At 46.3% G+C, this 23,581-nt stretch overlaps 1 protein-coding gene across 1 annotated transcript in view; it reads left to right on the top strand.

Annotated features, from left to right (window-relative positions):
* Positions 1 to 1,886: 1,886 nt before the first annotated feature.
* The window catches only part of LOC146181252 (uncharacterized), a 262,301-nt gene continuing 240,606 nt past the window's right edge, over positions 1,887 to 23,581 (top strand). The window contains exon 1 of the mRNA XM_084575738.1: positions 1,887 to 2,400. Within this exon, the coding sequence (XP_084431864.1) occupies positions 2,299 to 2,400 (102 nt within the window). The 5' untranslated portion in view covers positions 1,887 to 2,298. The remainder of the gene's footprint in view (positions 2,401 to 23,581) is intronic.

Raw genomic sequence — 23,581 nt, 5'->3', positions numbered from 1 at the left:
TGGGATTATCACACAGTAGCCCACCGTCAACAGGGTTGTGCCAAGGAGTTGGTAACGTAGCGCTCGTCACCCGTTTCGTGAACGAGGGCTGTCAGCTCCCTGGGCGATAGCGATGAATCCGAGTCGGCGTTGGTGAGATGAAGAAAAGGCTTTATACACTATTTACAGGCATTTAAACAACGAGTTCGGCTCTGGGGCCGAAAGCTACCATAGCCGTACGCGACTGTTCTCGCGCAGCGACGGCCGGGGAGATTCCGCCGCGTCCGCACTGTCAGGGGGCGAACTGCTCCCGATGGACTCTAGTGACGGACTCACACTCGGAGTCTCGAACGGAAGCACTTGACACTCCGTCGCCGAGAACCGTTGACGCTCAAAATGGTCCAATCCGACGGCAGCACTTTCGCAGGGCCAATGGGAGAGCTTGCTGCGCTCTCGCTTCAAATATGCCGCGGGGCGAGAAGAGGTTCACCGTCAGGGCCACGGCGCCGTGCTGTCTGGACGCTCAGCTCATGTTGAAACACGTCGCTTCTCTCCCTTTGGCACGGCTCGCCTCCAGTGCACTAGTACTTTGCAGAGAAGTATCCGTATTTTGTGAAGGAGGCGTTAGCCGAAGACGTTTTGGCGTCCGGCTGAATTTCTGGGCGGCTTTGGCCGGGCACAACAGCACCCCCGCCATCAGACAATGCGCCGGGAAGACGAGCTGCTCGCATGTGGCTCGGATGCCGGGCGCGCTCGTTCGCCAGGTTCCTCTAAGCTCACGTACAGTGTCCGGGCGCCAGGTAGCCTTACGTGCCTCGGGTTCCACTCTCCAGTCAGGATCTCTGCCGACAGCCTTGTCGCCGGGGCACGCCGATCAACTTCGCTCGGGTCGCTCCGATGCCCTTGCCACTCGCCACTGGTAACGGTAGACTGTTCTGCGGCTTGCAAAACCGACCGGCAACAGGCAACACCCAACACAAGCAAGTACCCTCGGTCACCCGTCAAACACCAGACAGAGGCAAAATTTCAAATTCAATTAGCTAAATAGTTGTCCCCTTTTTGCTCCCACTACAACAAGAGACACTTGTCTCCAGTGTATGCAAGGTTCAAACAACAATTTTGCACATTAAAAATACATTAAGTAGCAGGGAAAGCAATAATCAGTAATGGAAAAGAGTCTCCTTGAAATCACTTGGACCGTGGACCATAACTGAGGAAGCAAGGAGGTCATTCAATTTTGCCCCGATCTGCCTACAAAGTTAGCGTTAGCGACGAAACGCTCGTTGAAGGTAGCTACGTCTCGAATGCACGGCTCAAAACATCCGAGTTCGCACTGTGCTGCTCTCTTCCGCAAGCGGCAGAATGCGTAGCAGTATTCGGGCGGTTTGGCTCTCCTCCCTCCGCTACAGCTTCGGCTGTCCATTTCTCTACGAGACCTTTCTTTCCACTTTGTGCGTGAAAAGAACAGACATGCATAAGTTACTAGCTTTGTTGAACGATCTGTCTCGTTCCTTACGCTTTGCGCACCAATCGCGCATTTTCTCAGCACGGGAGCATTTGTGCCGCTGAGATCGCCGCTTCTTTTCCTTTCGCGATCGTTTGCGTTTTCTCACCTTTCGGTGACAGCATTCTTTTATGCACCTGCCTTTCCGCTCGTTTCGGCGGCTGCACTTGAATGTTTGCTTTCTTTCTTTTGGTGCCAGCTCTTTCAAGCTACCGGTAACCGGAGCTAGTATGGCGCCGACATCGTCGGAGTGCGGCGCCGCGCCTGCATCGCGGCCAGCAGCGCATGACTTACTGCCAGTCGCGTCCGAACAAGGACAAGGCTCGCTCACGCCAGCCCCCGAGCTAGGCATATCCTCTGCAGGCTCGCCACTCAAGTTACACTGATCCGCCGGTGTGCCGCATCGCTCAGCGCTAACCGGCGCACGATCAAGGTCGTCTGACAGCTGGGGCGCTTCAGATCGCGTGAGGTCCATGTTCGCACTACGGTTATTGTTTTCGCCAATACAATTGAGCGCGTCAGGACAGGAAGATTCATGGCTCCTGTCTAGTGGCTCGCTGTCGACTTCACAGGTGTGGTTCTCGACAGCGCCCGCGTCATGGTTCTGCCTTAGCTGTTCAACGCTCGTGAGCTGCGAATTTTCTATGAGCGCCACTTCGTTTTTCCGCGAGTGATTATCTACGACAACGCTTATCTCGGACATCGCCAATTTTTCGTCTCCCAGCCTGACTACATCTCCGCCATGCTTGGAAACTTCTGCTTCTGAGTTGTCAGGCGGTTGATTTACTGCCAGTTCCCCACTCTCGATTGGTGGAATGTTTACAGCTACGTGGGAATACGTGCAGGACGGTGTGACTTCGGATTTCTCGCCGATGGAGTCGGCTCCAACCGTCTCAGCTGCCAATGGCTCGACCAAGGTAACCCTAGACACTTCTGTTCGAGACTCGATCAGCTCGCTGCTGCTATCGCGTTGCTCGGCCGCTTCCCCAAGCTGTGTCTCATTCTCTGGTGCAAGTACAATTTCATCCGAGACTTCCTGACTGTCTAGCCATTCGGTTATATCGGCTTTCAACTGATACGCCAAATCGAAGAACGTTTTGGTACAGTTTTTCTCTCGCTGATACCTGTCCCTAAGTTCCATTGGTGACAGCCGATGTCTTTTCAGTAAAGACTCTTTCAGGTAATCGTAGTTTTCAAGTCAACGTCTAACACGCGCTTGATTTCTTCCGACGCCTCAGCGGAGAGAATAGCTACCAATTTTTGTGCCCAAGTATCTCGCTCGAAGCGCTTACTTTTGCAGACACGTTCGAAATCTTCCAAGTACTCTGCCATATCCTCGGCGATGAGGAACGGTTGCAGACACTCTCGCGGCTTCGAACTGTTACCTTGAATGGCAATTAAAGCGTCATGCCTTTCAACACTTTTTTCATATGCCGAAAGCTCGAGCTGCAAAAGTTTCTTTAAGCGAGAAAACCGCTTTTCACGTTCAAGTTCTAGCCTTTTGGTTTCCTCCTCCCCTTTTCTTTCTTGAATATCATCCCAGGCCTCTGCGGCTTCCTCAACCGTCACGTCCTCTGCCTGCATGATCTCAAGAAATTCCTTTTTTCTTTTTGTTGAGCCCAAATCGATGCCCAACTCATCACAAATTTAGAGAAGTTCTCTGACCTTGTAACTCTCTATCTTTAACCGGCCTCCGGTTGTTTGCCTTTTTAGAATTGTTGTTGACACTCAAAATGGTCCAATCCGACGGCAGCACTTTCGCAGGGCCAATGGGAGAGCTTGCTGCGCTCTCGCTTCAAATATGCCGCGGGGCGAGAATGGGTTCACCGTCAGGGCCACGGCGCCGTGCTGTCTGGACGCTCAGCTGATGTTGAAACACGTCGCTTCTCTCCCTTTGGCACGGCTCGCCTCCAGTGCACTGTTGCTGTACAGAGAAGTATCCGTATTTTGTGAAGGAGGCGTTAGCCGAAGAAGTTTGGCGTCGGGCTGAATTTCTGGGCGGCTTTGGCCGGGCACAACAGGGCACACTACTCAGTACGCGCTCCGCGCTGTAAAATTTGGCGTTTACTGGTATATGCTGTGCAAGATCGAGTGGCATACGTCCAGAAAAGCAACAAAGCCGCGCAGCCGGAGCATCAGCCGCATTTCAACGGAGGCGAAATAAAAAAATAAAATGTTCGTGGATCTGTGAACCGGATTTCTAATGCGGTGTCTATTCGGAACCACAAAGCCAAAATATCTTCAAAACTTCCAATTACAGATTCAAATAAGCATATTTATCTGTAAATTAGTTCTTAAGGTGCTGAAAAAGTCGAAGTGGCGGAGTGTAGAGGCACTGTCCACGGCACTGTCGGAACTTCCGCGGCACTGTCGAAAGGTGCACCATGAACAAAAATGTTCGTCATGATATTAAACTGTAAAGCAAAACCATGAGGAAATTATTATGCTGCTGTAATCAAACAGCAAGAACAAAAAAAGAAGAAACGGCGATCTATCTCTTCTTAGGTTCTCTCTGCACTTTCAGTGATCGGGTATGAGGTGTAGAACGCAATAGGTAAATGAAAAACTACGTTTACATTTTTCATTCATTATTTCTTAATTCATCATCACATATCCGACTGATGCCCTGAGAGAATAAATTTCGTAAAAAAAAAAAAAATTCCTACTCACGCGAAATTCAAAGCTGTGCGCGCGGGTGTTCCGTCGCGAGCGGCACGCACTTCGCGGTGACGTCGACACCGTTCACGTTTTAAACATGAGCATTCTCGAACAGGCGGTGTCCTTTCGTCAGTATTGGTTTTGGGAAGTAGCTCTGAAGACATTCGCTGGCCTTAAAAGCGCAGAAAATGAAAGCAGAGATGCTTCCCCCTTACAAAAATGTCTATGATCACTTTATGCGATGTCTTTAACAATATGATATTCAGGGAAGGATAAATATTCATATTCTTGAACCTAGCAGTTCATGCTGTTCGGAATATGTGAAATGTATACTGAATTTTGGCAATTCTTCTTTAATTCATTCTCCTACTCGTTCTAATTGTATTAATTCAAATACACAATTGACCGCATACTGACTAATACGTATGCTGATTGCACATCAGGAGTCATAGAGTATGCAATTACAGATCATAACCCCATTTTTTATCTTTCAATTTCATGAAGGCCCTAAATAGCTATAACAAACGATCATTTAGCATCAAGATTTACCGGTTTAATTCGTGAAATAGATTTGAGCTCGGCGTCTGAGCAATTTTAGACAAATATTGCGCCCGCATTGATCAATGCACCACGTATTTCCCTACCATGCGGTGGTTTCGAACAGCACGAAATCCATGGATTACCTGTGCCCTGATCCTTTCTACGATTAAGAAATATAACTTGCGTAGAAAGCTGAACACCCAGCTTTTTAACACTGATTTGAGATATAGACTAAGAAATATTTCAACATATTTTACTCAGTGCTGAAGGTGGCAAAGCATAACTACTATCAATATGAGACTAAAAAAATGGAAACGATTCTAGGTGCAGTTTGCAACTTATTGAACAATTTTTCAATAACGAAAATTGTAAAACACGTGTAACAAAAATAACACGTGAAAATTCAACCTAAAATAATCCCAGCGAAATTGCCAATGCTTTTAACCAGCACTTCAGCTTTTCTCAGAATTCACAGGCCATAACCACTCTGCCCGCTTTGATACGTTGCTCCCACTCTTTACTTGCGTCCGACATCTGCTGACGTCCATAAAGTCGTTAAATCTCTCAATACAGCCAGTGAAGGATTAGATTCGATTAATCCCTTTAAATTTAAGCTTATCTCTGAAGCCATGAAGCTTTTTACCCACGGCTAATGAATTACCTAGGTGCATTTAACCTTTAGCTCAACAATTCGGATTCCGACAAGCCTATGCATTTGAATTAGCGCACGTAAATTTTATTGAGTGTGAAGCAGGCCATTGGCAACAACTTTATTGTTGGGGCCATTTTTAATGACCTAAAAAAAGCTTTCGGCACAATTATTCATCTCATACTTCTTCATAAACTACAATCATTTGGAATCTTCGATCCACCCCTCGAGTTTATCCGCCGGAATTTAAGTAATCGATCTCACGTTGTTTTTGTGAATAATACTTTCCATACCACTCAGGCTGTAAACAAGAGTTCGGCAAGGATCATGACTAGGCCCTCTACTCTTTTTTGATTGTTAAGGATCTGCCCGTTGCACTAAGTTATACAAAGCGTATACACACACATACACACACATAAGTTATACAAAGCGTATACAAAATACACATTAATAACAGTACCATGTATTGCGAAAATAACATGCTATAAAAAAATCCTACCCAAAATTGCCGACGGTTACATACTTCATAATTTCGAAATTTGAGCGAAGCTCATCAGCTGTTTCAGCTTTTCGACAGATTGAGGAAAAGAATTCGAGCAAGACGTGTATTCAATTAGAGATAACTCTTAAGCAGGCGGTTCGCAGTGGCGAACTGCGGCTATGCGTTTCGGCTCGGGCGGTGCACCCATCGAGATCCATGGTCACCACTCTGGCGCTCCGACTGTCGCCGCACAGGAGTGGCATAAGAGGAGGGAGCAATTGGGTTATCGGGTGGTCGCTAGAGGAAGCGCGTGGGCCCATAGGAACATTGCGCGGCGAAGAGACAACAGCGACTGACTGATGCCGCTGAGTCGCTGACGCCGCTAGGGAGTTGTTAACGTGGCTCTGTGTTTCGGCTTGAGATTCACGCAACGGGATGCACTGATGCTAAGCTGGTGCTTCGGCAACCGGAGAACACCGTTCTATGGGCACGCAGGAAGAGGGGGGGGGGGGGGTGCACGAAGAGGCGAACGGCGGTGCCAGGAACGTGCGCAGCAGTCGGAGAGCATACGTGGTCACGGACACGGAGCAAGAGACAGAGAGGCTGGGAGTGCACGCAGCGGCTAACGGTGGGGCAGGAGCTCGCGCAGTAACCGGAGCACATGAGGGGGCGGGAGGGGGGGGGGGGGAGGATACACGCAGCGGCAAGAGCGCGCGCTGCCCCGACTGCGGAGCTGGCTACGAGGGGCAACGCTGACGGCGACGCCGACGGAGACAACGCGAAAAGCAGGAACGGGTGCTAAAGAGCTGTGTTCTAAAACGTCTGTTATGCTATTTCACTGCCGTTTTCATTTCATTTATGTTCTGAAAACACTGACGATTGATAATCATGCGCTTCCTATCTCAGAAAATTCCAAGTTTCGGGGCGTAATTCTCGATAAGAACATAGTCTCCATGCTCAATCGCTCACCCATAAAGTCTCGTTCCGTAATCACATCACAATAAAAACCCGTGAATATTCTCAACCTGACATAATACGTTCATTATATTATGGACACATCTATAGTCACCATATCTACATCTAGTATGGTCTTGCTACAGTGCTCTAGAATCTAGTAGAGCACTATAGTCTTGCTGGGGAAATAGATACTACACGCATACTGAAAGACTTCAATGCCAACTAAATCAAACCAGCAGGCTCATATGTCATTCACTTCATTCCAATCACACTCCTTTTAATATACCACAGCTTGAACGTGCTTGCACTCCAACATTTATTTAGCCTAAAATTGTCCTTGAGCATACAGTAATAGACTATCATGCTCATATTTATAACATTACTAACCAATTTGTAAATACTAATTCTACAAGGTTTAAAAAGAGCAAGCATCTCCTTCCGGCAAAATAGCGGAATAATTGGGGAAAACTTACCTTATTTGCAATCATATCGCACTGGAATTCTTTACCTTGAGAAATTAAAGCATCACATACTGCTTACTCTCTTCCATTTCCGTATGGAAGTATATTATATTTAGATGTTACTTAATTTGCTTCAACAGTTATAGTTCAGTTTTGAATGTGTGTCTGTTCTATGCGCACAAGTTGATCTGTACATCTCGTTCACTTTTATTATTGTATTTTTCGTAATGTGGCTTGCTTGTCACATTGCTTCTCATTTTCTTACTCACTTGCTTTATTCTGAGAGGTCCCCCGTGGACCTCTCAGAATAAAGCATACCATTTCTTGACATGACTAATCATTTCAAACTTGAGCGGAGGATTTACCCACCCCCGGACAAGCAATTGGTGAAGGCGCAGGAATGCGTCTGGCGACGATTGCAGACTAGATGTTTCTTCAACCCATACGTGTTGAGCAAAATCTACCCGGACATTCAGCCGGAGTGCAAATGGTGTCAGGAATTGGCAACCTATGACCACATATTATGGAGCTGTAGCATAGCACCGCCACCGGCGGATAGTATGCGTGATCCTTCCCTCGAGCAGTGGGGGGCCATGTTGGCCAGCTCAGATCCGGTCGTCCAGACCAGGGCCGTGGAGTGGGCCACCCAGGTCGCCGTCAGCCATGGGTTGATGGCCATCTAACACGGAATCATCCATACATGCTCTCTGACGAAAATAAAGTTTTTCCATCCACCATGAGAGGTCCCCCGACAGTCCTGTAGTATGGGACCTCCTCCAGTAGAAATTTTACTGTATTTTATTTCTTGTATGTATTTTTCGTAATGTGGCTTGCTTGCCACATTGCTTCTCATTTTCTTACTCACTTGCTTTATTCTGAGAGGTCCCCCCGACAGTCCTGTAGTAAGGGACCTCCTCCTGTAGAAATTTTACTGTATTTTAATTCTTGTATGTATGAACTTTCTTTTTTTCCAAATCACTTGAAAAAGAATCTTTCGCAGCAGCAACACAGATTGGCCCCTTACGATAAGCTTCGCGTGAACCGACGTTTCGGATTAATCTCACGACAGCATCGGAATAGTGCCGACTGTGAGACGTGTATGATATAGAGGAATAGAACAAAGTAAATATGCTGTTTGTTCACATAGGTCGGGGAAACCCTTGTTGAATACGGTCCTGCAGGCCTGACTGATCAGCTGGTGCTGAAGTGGGAGCTGTGTGTAAACCAGCTTTGCTTCCCGCTTTTCTTGTTTGAGTTCTTGCTACCTGCATGGCTTAAATTGCTCAGAGCAGCACATAACTATGTGCACCATGCCGGAAATCGCTCCGCATGCGTATATTGTGAGCCTTCTGTGGACCTTCTTTCATTTGTACATGCCATGATCTTCTTTCATTTGTACATACCATCATCATCGTCCCGCGGCGCCGGCTCCGGCGCGCGCCTGGGTTCGTGATCGGAATAAAACGCTAGACAAGGCTTCGCTATCCTTGCCGTCACGACCTCGCCGTCTCGACCTAGCCTTCTTTTACAATATGTATTTGCGGGATATTACGGTAGTCGAATGTTACTGCATCACTAATCGCTTGCAGGTTTAGTCATAAAATGGCTTCCTGACGAGGATGGTCTTTTGGGGGGCTGCATATTTCATGCAACGAAGTCGGACCTCGTATTCAACGTTTATTTATAGTTTTGCCCACTATCCTGGTCCAAACGTCCTCTGTCTGTCCGGAAAGCGCACAAATTAGGTCATGGGGCAGCACCTGAAACCAGGTAGGGACAGAGTCAAAACGAGCATACATTTCCATCACATACGCATTCGTCGCCGCAAGCTTATTGCTTTAGTTTCCAAAATAAAACAAGTCATGAAATCGACACAAACATTTAACACAACTAGCGCCTTGCTCTACGCAAGCGGAATCAGTACACTGTTTATAGTATTGTGCACCTCGGAAACTCCGAACGAGCGCAGTAGTGCTGCCCGACGCACGTCGTAATGGTTTGTAACTAGCGTTCAAGTGCAGATCGAAATTGTTGCTGGAAAGTAGAGAGGTATGATATATTGGTTTGTCACTTCAGGGCGCCTTTTGCTTCATGCGAATAATCTGCCACGGAACCAATGCGGTTGCAATCCTTTGCAATCAACTGCTTTTGATATTTATATGAATTTACTCTCAAATGACGATGACAAAGAAAGTTGTTTATTTCAGTCGTCCCCACCGTTGTACATTAGAAGGCAGTGTTCTGCCTATGCCAACTCTAAATAGGTTGCCTTATTTCTTTAACAGGCATACCGAAGAATAACGGTAATGAGATCACAACGTGAGACTCCGGCTCGTACATCATTGCAAATGGAGTACAAATTTCGACGTCAAAGAAATTATAATAATGCAAGCATGGGCTAGCTACAAAGGATCTCCAGAATAGGGCGTATACTTTGAAACATGATCAACTGGCGTTCTTAACCTTGTTATAGAGCACAGCTTTTACGCACTCGTTTGGTGGTTACGCTGCATGGTCATTGGTGCCGTTGCCGGTGTAACCGACGGAGTCACTAACAAAACGAATTTCTCAGAAGCGAAAGGAAGAGCGAAGTTCTTAACGCCGCCTCCTTGTGACTCTTTTTTCTCTTCTCAGCTGCCTCTATAGTGCGCGAAAGCTCAGGAATACATGAACTGTTATTTTTCATTTAAGCGTCTCGTAATAATCTTTATAAAGTTTTCGTTTTGTTATCAACTTCACATTCTGAGATTAGATAGCCCTGTCGTAGTACTGCTTCGCTTTCTTTCCTACTGCCCTCCCACTGCTGTCAGAACATTTTGCGGTCAATTAATTCCTTTTTTTTTATCAAAATAAGCTTGACAGCATTTAAAACTAATTCATATTTATTTATTTAGTGTTGCTTACTGCAGGATTAGTAGCGTAATAAATGTATTGTCTAAAATGAGTTGAGAAAGTAAAAATGACTACATACGGTCAGCGAAACGCGAACGCGCGATCTGCACAATATCCCTTACGATGGTCTAGGAAGTTATCGTAGGCGGCGACCCTTCACTGTTCTACATAAAGCAAACATACTTGTGATTTAAGAATAGGTGCGTTCGCTACCGCTCCTCTTATGCAGAGGTGTCGATAAAACACGGCCTACATCAAACCGAGCGCCACGCGTTACAAAACGTGGAGCGTGGCAGGTGTGCAATAATTTTTTGATGGCCCCGTGCCATGAAGACCGCTAGAACAAAAATCTCTCTTAGCTATTGCGTAGAAAACGTAGGACCACTTGTTTATTTGGCGTAATGTCCAAAAACGATGCATGCAATAGTTGCAGCGACTCAAGGACGTCAAGTGGAGGCCACCACAAATTCTAATGCTTACATCATAAGGTAAACCAGAACGGTAGGAAAATGAACTCATTGTGCCATATAATTAAGGGCAGCAGGGTGTTGTGAGCGCTGTCGAGCATGGGGCAAAGTATGTAGCAGAAAACATTGCTTTCTATTGTAGCATATGTGACGCACGTAAGTGGTGGGTTGAAATCGCACGTGTGCCACGTGGTTTCTTTACTTTTTCCTATGGACTCATCAATATTTCAGGTATCAATCACAACAAAGAACAGTTTCACTAAGCGACAACATAAGAACCCTAAACCTTTTTAATTCGATGGCAACACAGTTCTATATTGCATCTTGTCACAACGAGCCCGTTATTTATTGGTATCTTCATGTTCGCAAAGTTAGAATATTTTGATCTAAGGGCAATAAATCTATGGTTTTTACCCTCTGGCGGCAGCCCGTTTGCGTGCTTTGGAAGTGGGAACCTCACTCTAGTTAATCGCTTACCTAAGACAGTGCAGACTTAAAGCTTGCATGCCGAGAAAAACCGTGCATCATGCAGGAGCTGAGTGAATAAATCATAAATTAAAGATCATTTCAACCGCGGCTTCTTGCACATGACCATCGCTGCGCTCATTCGAAAAGAGAAATACCTACGAGAGGTCAATTCCCCTAGGCTCTTTTGTAAAATCGCATTGAACAAGCTATGCGTAAAGCAGTAGGTCATAATGTGTCATAGTGAAGTCGATTTATCGACTACTCATTTTGATTACTCCTGTCCGGTAAAAACGAGTGGCAACCGTTTTATTACACGATGATGGTGACAAAAGGGTTGTGTCTTGAGGCAGAAACAAATGTTTGGTCATATAATGCTTGTGCAATTTTCTCACGCATTGTATAATTTCGCGATAAAAAATCTCCATGTAAGTCTTTACTTCGCAGGCTTCTAGTTGTTTGCCACTAAGTTTTAAAACCGCGGACACCGTTTGTTATTATAGACTGAATTGCTTCCCGATAGCACAAAACAAGCTTCACATCAGCAAAAGCCTTTTGCTGCCAAAATTAAGACTATATTTATTATTGTATTACATAATTGTCTTAGGCTTGTAAAGAGCAACATCAAAAGTATTTTCTATAACTTAGTCCGTAGGCTTTTATGACAGTTAAACAATTGACTTCGAGTGCTGAAGAAAGCATTCCTAGCTTCTATCGTAACCGTTCCCGTATGGAGACCAGTACTACAAATTATGCACAACTTCCAGGAAGGAAAAACATGATAGAGACTTAGCTCAGCTATGCAAGGATATCTGTAGCGAGAGGTACGTTTTCATGACTGAGCATGTAGCCATGTACATATAGGAATGAGAGATTTTATTCATTTTGCTTGACAGGGACGAAGTCTGCCCGATGACATGTGAAGTAGCATGCAGCGGTCTCAATTTTGTGTGCAGAATATTTAGATTTGATAGAGTCTCCAAATTTAAAGTCTCATACATTTCAAGTCCATATGGTACCACAGTTTCTCGCGCACACCACACACGTGTTCAAATGGATTGTTCACAAAGTCTGCTTCAAATGTCCGGGTCGCACACGCACTTTACGTTCTGCATCTTGGCGTCTCCGCTTAGAAACGCTGTTCTCTTTGTTGGGGTGTCTCTGCTGCATCGGCAGCGGAGTCTGCACGCGGCCGCGGCGCCGCGAAGGCTGACTTTATGCCAAGCGCACCTGTTGCTCCTCTCAGATTTTCACGCATGCGCATTAGTGTCCTTTCCAAACAGGGCGAAATGCTCGGCTGGGTAGTGTAGTGTTGCTCTCGCTAAAAATTGCGTGCCATAATTCTGGGCCTTTATGGTTCCCGGTGTTTCAGATATCCGTGTTGTATCGTACTTGCACGAAGGTTTCAGAGCTATCGCAAGAATGCCGCTTTGAGATAGTAATGACAGGAAAAAACGAGGGCGAAGAAATCCATCGCTGTTTCATTTTTATCGTTTTTAGGTGTCCGTTGAAGACCGTTTAATGGATTAATAGCTAGCGTAACAGCTGTTTTCTTTTCAGCGGGAGGAATAGCAATCTCCATCATACTTACCAGACCAAGGGGAGACGGTTACCAAACATGACCAAACACCTGGCCCGCGCTTTGAGGGAAGGGAACAGGTAGGTGTGAGAGCGGAAAGAGTGAAAGATGTCACATATTGGAGGGCTACTGAATAATTTTGGCCACCTTAGTGTTTTAATGTGCGCTGACATTGTACAAGACCGTGTTACCTCTCTGTTTAATAATAAAGGTTTTCCTAGATTACTGCAGAATCTGTACTGGAGAAATGCGTAAGCCTAAGCGTTACTGTATTTTGTGTCACCAGATGTGTCAAAGATTCCGCTAACGACAGATTCTGTGTTTTTACTTTCCTGTAAACCAATTGCCCCGCCGGGGTGGTGCAGTGGTAAGAAGCCTGACTACTGTCCGGAGTTCCCGGGTTCGAACCCGGCCACGGCGGCTGCGTATCGATGGAGGCGAAACGAAGTGGCGTCCGTGTGCTGTGCGATGTCAGCGCACGTTAAAGATCCCTAGGTGGTCGAAATTACTCCGTAGCCCTTCATTACGGCTCCCCTTTCTCTCTATTCACTTTCACTCCCACTTTGATCCCTTCCCTTAGGGCGCGGTTCAGGTGTCCACAGAGCAAGTGTGACAGCGCCTTTCCTTTCCTACAGATACAGCGTCTTCCCTTTCCTGTGAACCAACCAAGAACACTTGACTTCCTTACACACCTAATTACCTCTAATTATTTACTTAATAACCCACATCAACCATATTGTCCTTTGCAGAGGCTTCCTTGACACAGTATTCGACGGTACACCCTTTTACCTATACACCTGCTAGTTCCTCTTACAGCTGCGTCAATTTTACGTCCATCGAAAACCCGCCAAATAACCATACAATGTTTACGCATTAATAATTAGTTCACCAGAAAGGAAAGGCGCCGTACCTTACGAGCGTTCTGTGGACACCAGAACCGTGCATTATCATGTATTAAAAACATGACCTGTATAGTATATTTTGATTAAAGTGATGCATACTTGTAGTTCAGAGAATATACCACAAAAATAAAAGCTCATGTAGTAACCCATGTACCAGAATCACTTCTCTTATTTCTGCGCCAGCGGCATTGTGGCAAGCTGCTCTACGATTGACTATAATGCCATCCGCATCCTGTGTGGCACCATAAAAGAAGGTCGGGTGCCAAGACGTGATGATCGCATTGAGTTCTGAAATCGGCCGCGTATGTCAATGAGCAGTAGTTTTACTGAGACAAATATTAGGTATATTAAATTTTCCCCAAGATAGAGTGCTCACCCTTTACCTTTGTCCGCCTTTATCAAGTATCTACGTGTTCTCACTGCATTGCACTTAAGAGTGTAATGCTCGTCGCAGCACATGCATCACTGTACCAGATGAGTACAAGGAACCTCTTATACAAGCTGAAGGTTTGTCTGAAACTGTTGACCTGAACGTTACTAGCTGGTGGGTTGACGAACCATCCCATAGATGATGTGCACACCCATCAGTAGCCGGACATCGAGCCGGACAGCGAGCCGGAGGACGCTGGGATTTGCGGATGTGCGATAGGTATAAAATCTGTAGGAGGCCCGTGCGCAGAAAGCCGCTGTAGCGGAGGGCTGAGGTGAATGTAGAACCCCGGGGGGCGTCAAATGGCGCGAAAACATTGCGCAGTACGCACGGTAATTGCATACCACGCCCTTTTCTGTGAAGATCTTGTTTTGTGAATATAGGATAATTCCTGTGAAAAACAAACGTCAAAGAAACAGTATGTAGCATCAATTTAACACTTGAAGCATTACGCTTCGAAGATAGGATTGTGTTAAATGCAAGTGAAAAACGCAGATGATCTGATCACGTCAGAGCATGTCCGAGTACTGCTTAGTTCGCTTAACACTTAAGGCGGAGTCACACTGCGGAAACACAACAGCGACATCAACCGAACAAGTTCGCCAAACAAGCAGCCAACAAGTTTCCGAACCAACTTGTTGCCCAACAGCATGTCACACCGCAGAAACAGCAGGGAAGCCGAACAGGTTGCTGCAGTGTTGCCTCGGTGTGACAGTGTTCAACCAAACAAGTTTGCCAAACAAGCCGTCAACAAGTTTCCGTACCAACTTGTTCCCCAACAGCATGTCACACCGCACGAACAGTCGGGAAGCCAAACAGGTTGCTGCAGTGTTACCTCGGTGTGACAGTGTTTGGCAACCAAAACAAGCAGGAAACAGTGTCCGTCAACGGTGTTCGGCCTGTTCGCTGGCCGGGTGAATTTCCGGACGACAACAGACCAACCAAAGTACTCATATTTGAGCTGATTGACTCATTCCTGCGAATTTCCTACTTGCAGATACGGTTTTCTTTTTTGCAGAACTTCCATGCAAACCATTTCCCCCGTTGTGGCGTCTTGCAGGCAGCGCATTCACCCGTTGGCAAGGGCGCGGAGCTTCGGCAACGGCGCCTCCCGCGGGTGGCGATGATATGCGCTGCTGCCTGCCAGCCGTAACGTCGCCGGCTGACTTATTGCGCCGGGAATTCCCGCCTTGGCGGCGGCTGTGTGAACCTTGAACCAAACGTGAGCGTCCCGTGTGTGTGCCTGGGAACATGTAAACTGACAACCCCCATCTGCAGCGTCCCTCCGACGATTCGGCGCCGCGGTGGCTGGCGCCGGGCCATCCGTGTTTACCTTGTTTTGGTAGTGGTGTTTTCTTTTTGGAATGGGCTTAGTGCGCAGCAAATACAGCGTCCATGCTTTGATGCGAGAGAGTGCGATCACGGGACACCGAGCAGCAGTGCGTGGTGCGTCGACAATGAGAGCGGGCACGTGAAGAAATGGGCGAAGGAGTGAGTGGTGCGTCAGCACGGAGAGCGGATGTTTGAAAACTGTGTGCGAACGTGCGTGTGTGAAACGAAGAAGTGTATTTGTAATCGAGTGGTTAATTATTGATAAGGCGTATGACGTGATCGGATCAGCGAAGCTCGCGTGGGCGAGCTGTATGGTTGTGCGGTCAGAACGCCGACTCGACGTCCGGACGAGGAATTCCACTCGTGTTGTGTTGCAAGCCAAGGTGGTGGTCTGTCGGATTCGCGTTCTCACGGTCGAGGCTTCACAAATGCCTCTCATATGACTTCCCTGTACTCCTGTAAGTATGTAGATAAATCACGGCAGAGATGCCGTAAGCCTCTGCCTATTCCTCCAAACTGCTCATCATTTCTCAGGACGGGACCTGAGGAGATCGACCAGAGTGAGAGCCGAACCGAGGGTCCCACATATAACAGTGCCATCGTTCATCATTAAAGCAAGTTCAGAGTAATTGGGACAGCCTCTTTGTCTATTGAATTTTTCACGGGCCCGTGTATAGCGCATGAATTTGGGCGAAATAGTAGAAAAATGGGCGGCTCCTGACATCAGCGCCTCAACGAGCAGCAAGTTTCCGCGGTGTGACACGGTGTCGCCCAACTGTCGGAGAACACGTTCGCGGGAGAGGGCGACAACGACATGTTTCCCAATAGTTCGTGTTGGCGCGATGTGACAGGGCCGCGAACACTGCGCGAACACGCTGTTGACGGACAGAGTTGACCAACTGTTTCCGCAGTGTGACTCTATGTTGCATATTTGTAATACAATACCGACTCCGGTAAATATCTCAAAGCACACATCACTACGAAGTGCACATCTCACTAAAGGACCATGATTCCAGTACACTATGTATAACCACTCTGTCGTTTCGCTCAAGACTGAGCTGGGTGACTCTTCTACCATCTCAATTACTGGTGTACTTGTCACTTTAGGTCAATGTTCACGGAGGGTACACAACTCCGCTGCCAAACGCATTGCCACAGTCGTCTTGTGATCTCGCTCCAGTTACCACAACCTCTATCAAAATCAAAAGCAGTCACGTTGTCTAGTACCTTGTGCCATCTACGAAGCCAGGTATATTCGTCCTCTGCGAAATAAGTCCTCTTTCCAATACTGAATACTTCATTATTAGGGCTAGACTTCCAAATTACTGCACTAAACTCTACAGTGGCGCATACAAGACGAAGTGGTGAACGCTTTCCATTGTCGTAGGGGAAGCTTACCGGTTAATGGCTAGCCATGCTTAGCGGTTCTCACTGCCAATGGGGCCATTCTGCGCCCAGTCCGGTTTTTGGTTCATCCACAGGAAACGCAGGTCTCACCTCCAGGAGGGGGGCTGGAATATAACGATGCACACGCTCCAAAGATTAAAAAGCACGCCCACTATATAAATAAGAAAATTTCATAAGGCAGTTAGCACATTAAACAAATATTCTTCGATGCCAGGACGCGTTTGTGCACATGGCGATCCTTTTATAACATTTATAGTTCTCAGCCCGAATGTACGCGGGTTTTAACTCTGCTCTGTCTCGTAACGTGACATGGAATTTTCCTTTTTCTTGCGAGCTGCTACGTCGATGTGTTGAAGACTTTTCTTGAGAGACGCCACTGCAAGGTGAAAAGTCACCAGCGTCTAATGCGTAGCAGATGTAGAGCCCAATGTAAAGGAAATACTCTCTTATCAATTGTGGTATATAATCTGAAGCGCAGTTTATGTAACTTGTGTTGCAAAGTGACATTCATGCGTATAATGCGAGAGTATGATTGGCTCTCCTGACGCCCAGCGAGAAATCACACATGGGTTTATGTCTGGAGTAAATATTCCTGAAAGCCATGCGGTTTCAATGAAAACTAGGCAGCTTTTATCAGAATTCTAGAATATTAATGAATGCTCTTTCCTGTTCAAAAGTTAGCAGTACGTTCGCTTCCTTTCCGATTAAGTTACCACACCGACAGACTTACCATATACTGATATAATGTGGAGCATGAACGAAATCGCAAGTATAATGACACTGCAACAGTGAAGGTTTATATTGCAGAAAACCATATACTGGCTACAAAGCAAAAATATAGCCCTTTTAATTTTCCCAAAAACTCAAATCACTTATGCGATAAATAATTTTACAGCAACCAGAAATGTACCCCATACTAAAATTCGAAGCGCAAAGATTTCATTGAGCAACAAAATGGCATAAGCAGCAACGCCCGCATCATGAATGGAGAGAAATTGTACAACAAATGCACAAGAAAGGATTTACTGCCACAAAACTACATCGCAGAAACCATTTATTTCAGAATAAGACTTGGTAATTTTTCACAACAATCTGTCACTGGATATCACAACGAAATACGAGACACATAACAAGTGAAGATTTATGGTACCGTTCAGAATTGAAAGTATATATTTTCATCCGATCAGTAAAGCAAACATTTCAAAACGTTATTTCCTTGAGCTAAGCGGCTCGATATCGACAAGTAAAGTGCGAAGTGTGTCTGACAAATGTCAGGTCTAGGATTGCTCATGTTGAAAAATAGCGCAAAAGGTACACGAAGGACGGATGGACGACACGGACAAGCGCTAACTCACCACTGGGGCTTATTGCTCAAGCATGCAATATATACTACACCCTCCGGATATTATGTCGCTTGAGGTCCTCTCCATCATTCATGCCATTCAAATTTTCCACTCTCTCTCACCTGTGCCTCAGTATATTATATACACCGACTCCCAGGCTGCTATCCGTGCCATTCAATCTAAAAGTCTAACACGTCATCTGTCCCGGAACTTGAGGTTGCACGTCTGGCCCTACAGCCCTGCCCCCGTCTTCCTCCGATGGATCCCTGGACACTCGGGGGCTGGCAAACCAGCTCGCCCGTGAAACTCGTAACCGGGCACCTCCAACCTCCAAGCTTCCCCACAGTAGTGAAATAATACAGTTGAATGCGCAACATTGCACTGAGTGCCATAACAGACGGATAGAGCAAACGCGTCATTGAATGACTAAATTTTGGAATAGATATACGGCCACTGGATAATATAAAACCAAATTGCTAATAAGCGTATTTAGAACCGCGTCCTATTGGTAGCATAGAATTTGAAGTAATATCGCAAGAGGGCACGCATAAAAAAAAAAGCACTGCGAGCTTGGTCGTGTCCCCCAGTCCAACGTGCACACCGTAATCATCGCCGCCTCACGCAAGATGCTTCAATACTAACTTAAAAGCGCATTTGGCAGTTTCCAAAGCAACTGTTTTTTTCATCTCCCACTCTGACCTGCGTTCAGAAAACACTAAGAAAATGAACAATTAATTTGACTGAGCGGCCTACTGTGCACCAAAGGGCGAGAGCTGGAAGCGTATGTTTGCTATCCCCAGCCAAGGTGGCGCAACCGTCGGCGCCTTGGACTCGCCTAGTGCATGTGAGCCGACTCAGGAGAAGGAGAAAGATGTCGCTACATTTAGTTTATTCATCAGCATCAGAAGTTTTACTCATTAGCAATCTGACGCGCCGTCTCCCGGCGTGTGCGCGGCGTCGGTGTTTTCTTTTGTGCCGTCAAACAGGGCGCTTGGGAGAAAACCTGACTGGCGGAGAAAAAAAAAAAATTGCAGATGATTACGTTACTTCCTAATGCAAATTTTGATCGCAGTTCATCAGTTGTTTCAACTTTTGGATATATTGAGACAAAGAATAGACGAAAACATGTATGTACAATTACAGACAACGTTTAGGCAGATTGTTTACAGAGGCGAATGGCAGCGGCTATGCGTTTCGGCTCGGGTGGTGCACATTCGAGATCGCCCGCCACCGACCTGGCGCACTGAGTGCCACCACACAGAGTTGCATTGGAGGAAGAGCGAAGAGAGCAATTAAGTTATTGGGAGTTCGCGGGCAGCAGCACATGGGCCCATAGGAACATTGAGCGGCGAAGAGCTAGAAGCGACTGACTTATGCCGCTGACGCCGCTAGCGAGGCAAGACAACGTGGCTCTGCATTTTGGATTGGGATGTACCCACCGTGATCTACTGATGCCGAGCCGGCGCTTCGGCAACCGGAGAACGCCGTCGCCGTCACGCAGGAAAACAGGGCCACACGCAGCGGCGAACGCTGGCGGAAGGAGCGCGCGCTGCAGCGGATGCGCAGCTGCTTACGATGAACAACGGCGACGAAGACGCGGAACGCAGGAACGGGTGCCAAAGAGCTGCGCTCTAAAATGCTCTGCTGCCATTTCCGCGGAGGATTCGGCTTTAAAAACACCCCATGCGGGCCCCATTTATTAGAGAGCAGGGGAAGGCTGCCGAGGACCAATCAGTCTGGGGGAGATTACGCATGGTTACACCACGGCTACTGCCGCCAAGCGAGGAGGCGCTGCGTCTTCCGTATGTTCACGTTCGCCCACTATTGTTTCTTGTGCGAAACTGACACAGCCTCGCGACGCGGACGTACTCCGCTGTTCCAGCTACCGACAGGCCGGAGGCCGTCAGCAACCTCGTGGCAGCGATTGATGCACAGTGGTCAACCCGTGTCCATTTTCTTTGTACGGTTCACTTTGGCTGCTCGTAAACATGTACTATTGTAATGACACGTCTTCCCTAAACGAAAGCAGTAGACTGACGCAGTAGACTGCTTCTCTGTTTGCACCGTGCCTCGGTGCTGAATATGGCATGTTGTATCAACGGTGATCACTTGTTGCTATAGGATTCATGCTGTCACTTGAGTTCGTGTGTTGTTTTTTCTAAAACCTGCGGGGCTCTGCCAAATTTGAAGTGATTGAGAACTAGCTAAGAAACTGTCCGCGTTGCTAATTTGTCCTGTCAAAGTCAACTGTTGCGACATTTACATCAGATGGAGCTTTCAAACGCACGTACTTCAGTGGGGCGGTGATGGGGAACTTAAAACCTCCGTAAATCATGCACGGAGGTTTTTTTACCTCTATTTACCTCTATAAAGAGTTAGCGCAGGTGGCCTTTTTTTAATGGCAGGATAGTTTCCACACAATTCTGCGGGGCAAAATTAAATAATATTAGTATAAATGTTTCTACGTCAGGCTTCGCAGAGATAATCGAGGTAATTTAAACCGTCAACCGCAGATAATTATTTAGCGGAAGAGTGGGTTCAAGCCCTCATATTTGTCACTGTCAGAAATCTTTTATTGAAAACATGGACATATCACGCCAAGCTCCTATATTGTCCATACAAAAGTGTCCTACCATACGCAAGGTCGATTGACCAGGTAATATGATTACATCAAAACTCCAGATCACTATATCCCAGGGTTAAAATACTGCACCAATTTTTTTCCAATACAATTCCATCTTTGAGCTTCCTGCCCTTCGCAATTTATGGACTCCGTTATAACGAAGAGCCAGTGAAGCGCACAAACAAACCAAGCATTTTTTACCGAGGAAGAGTTGCAAATTTAAAGTTAGAATAAACTTTGTTTCCTAATTTTTATACAATACTGACTGGCGAAAGACACAATTGCAAATGACCACAAGATGCACTGAAGAAATTTCGCAATAACATGACAGCAGTGCAAATAATGCGTAACCGCATTGCCGCTTCGCTAACAAGTGGTCTCAATGACCCAAATTCCGTCTCGACAACAGCGACACTTATTTCAGGCGAATATGAAGGCATCCAAATATTTTGCAATATTCGTGGAGGATACACAACCCTAGTGCCGCAAATTGTGTCGCTTTGTGATCCCGTTCCTTATCAAAACCGTTATAAAGAACAGGCGCTTTATCCAGTGCCTTGTGCCACATGACAATCTTGGTACTCTCACGCCTAGCACGGACATTCAACTCTCAGATACTGAACTCTTCTATAGTGCTTGGCAACGATGCACTGTACTCTGCAGCGAAGCATACGAGGGTAAGCGGTGAACGCATTCCGTTGTCGTAAAAGGAGCTACCTGCTCACCGGTTGGGGCCTTTTGATGTGCAATGGTGCTACACCCAACTGTTGTAGATGCCTCTGCAGTGAACGGAATACTCTCCTCGAGGAGGGGGCTTGGACTGAAAAAAAAAATCTTCCATCAGCACTGTGAAAAAACAATATCCCTCAATATTCCATGCCGTCCTTAATCAAAGAGATTCTCTAGAGGCCTTGTCCTCACTGTGGATCGTACGCACCATTTTGACCATTGGCTGAACTTTCAGACTAATATATTTGTGACAGAAAAATTATAGCACTTTACACTGCACCTTTAAGGTACCCAAATATTAGTCCCGCTTTAACCAAGCCGTTTGAACGTGACTGCATGGCGTGGTAGTAACGTGAATTCAAGGGTTCTGGCACGCTCATATTGACGCTAATATTGAGATCACCGCCTCGTAAGAAAGGAGACGCCCGATTCGGCAGCTCCTGCCAGACGAAACACCACGACAAGCCTAAGTTACTGTGCGACAAATAAGCTACCAGCACCATTCTCCTGATGCCAACACAGAGGTGGCTTTTTGGTAAGCGGGGCTTTAAAGGCTGCTGCTTAAGCATGCATGACAGAAAAAAAACTGCCAGTTTGTACTTAATATTTTGCACTATTCTGCGGCGGTAAGTTAAGCAGATTCCTAGCTAACCTAGGCACTATATTCTTTTCAGCGAAAAGAAAAACCATAATTCTTACCAGACCAAGGGGAGACGGCACCTGGATAGGAGTTGTCCGCCAGGCACCTGCTTCTATGCTCCAGCAGGCAGCCAGAACCTTCGCTTCAGCTGGAGAATAAAGACAACAGATTACTCTCAGTTGTCAATTATCTTGAAACTCTTATTGATATGCCATTTACTTTGCGTAGGAATCATTGAACACATATGTCAGTGTACTCAACGCACCGGGCTTGATCCTGCGGCATCGTTTAGGCTAAAATAAGTCCACACACACAAGGTGCTTTCTTTAGGTTTTCAGTATTGTGCTTTGTTCTTTCTGTCTATTATAAATTCACAATTGCATAGCCACTGACATGAAAAAATGGAGTTACTGTTGTACGAATAGGGAACGGGTTACCTAGAAATCGATATCAAGGGGCGAGTGACCATTGAAGCTTGCGCAAGAAACTAATTTATACCTATCCAACATGTAAATATAAAAAGGACGTCATTGTAAAATGTAATAATCGGTAGATTCCTTTTGAAGACATAAGATTTTCTGTACTTCTTTGAAGAATTATTTTTGCGCAACTCATTGTGCAGCCGACAATTTATCTCCAGTCCGCGAACTAAGGGAGCCAGGAGCACGTTAACTTAAAGGAGCCCTCAAAGCCGTGTAATCTTTGCTCAGTAGACTTTCCGAAGCCAAGATGCATTTTCAGGCTGTGGACCGCCATTTTAACTTCAGGCTGCGCTGGTATCCACAATGCTGACGCAGTAATACGCAGAAGGCCGCCGTGGTGGAGAGTGGCTAGCGCGCTCAATTACCGTTCCCAACGATAAGGGATAGAATCCTGGCTATGGTGGCCGCATTTAGACGGCCACCATAGCGTGATGCGCTGGGGATTGCAGTGCACGTTAAAGAACCCTTTACGGTGGAAATTTCCTGAGCCCTCCACTGCAGCATATTTCACTTCCTGATCTGCTTCGGGACATTAAGCACCAGTAGCCAAAGCAAACACAGAAGTGAAAAATTTATTTTAGCAATACTTGCTTGCCTTAGTTCATTCAGATATCTCTTCGATATGGAGAAGCTGCACAATTATCATGAAAAAAATTTTTATCCTTGGGCATAAGGCTGCAATTACCACAATGCTAATGCAGCATTATAAAGAAGGCTTTCTCTAGGTACCTGTAGCAGAGAAGTGGATGTCGCAGTAACGGTGCGAGTACTGGTGGTCAACTACAGGGAGGAGTTGGGTTTTCTTTGAAACATAAGGGCAGAATGGGACCACAGGAATACGGAAATGATATTTCGGAGGTGGGTTATATAATGTGTATAGGAAAAGAGTATGTTAGCGCCAGACCTCTCTGGACCAGCAAAGACGATAAGGAGTGACAAGAGGATAGATACATGGTTTTGTTTTGAGGGACTTTTTCCTATTTATTGCAAGCATGCAATAAATTTTCTTCAGTTGTTAGTGAAGCGCTGTGTGTTGTCTTACTTCCTGTGTCCTATCGCAG

This window comes from Amblyomma maculatum, chromosome 8 (genome assembly GCF_055883805.1).
Source record: "Amblyomma maculatum isolate TAMU_Amacu chromosome 8, ASM5588380v1, whole genome shotgun sequence".
Taxonomy (NCBI): domain Eukaryota; kingdom Metazoa; phylum Arthropoda; class Arachnida; order Ixodida; family Ixodidae; genus Amblyomma; species Amblyomma maculatum.
Note: the sequence above shows the minus strand (reverse complement) of the source record. Positions and strands in the feature narration are given on the sequence as shown.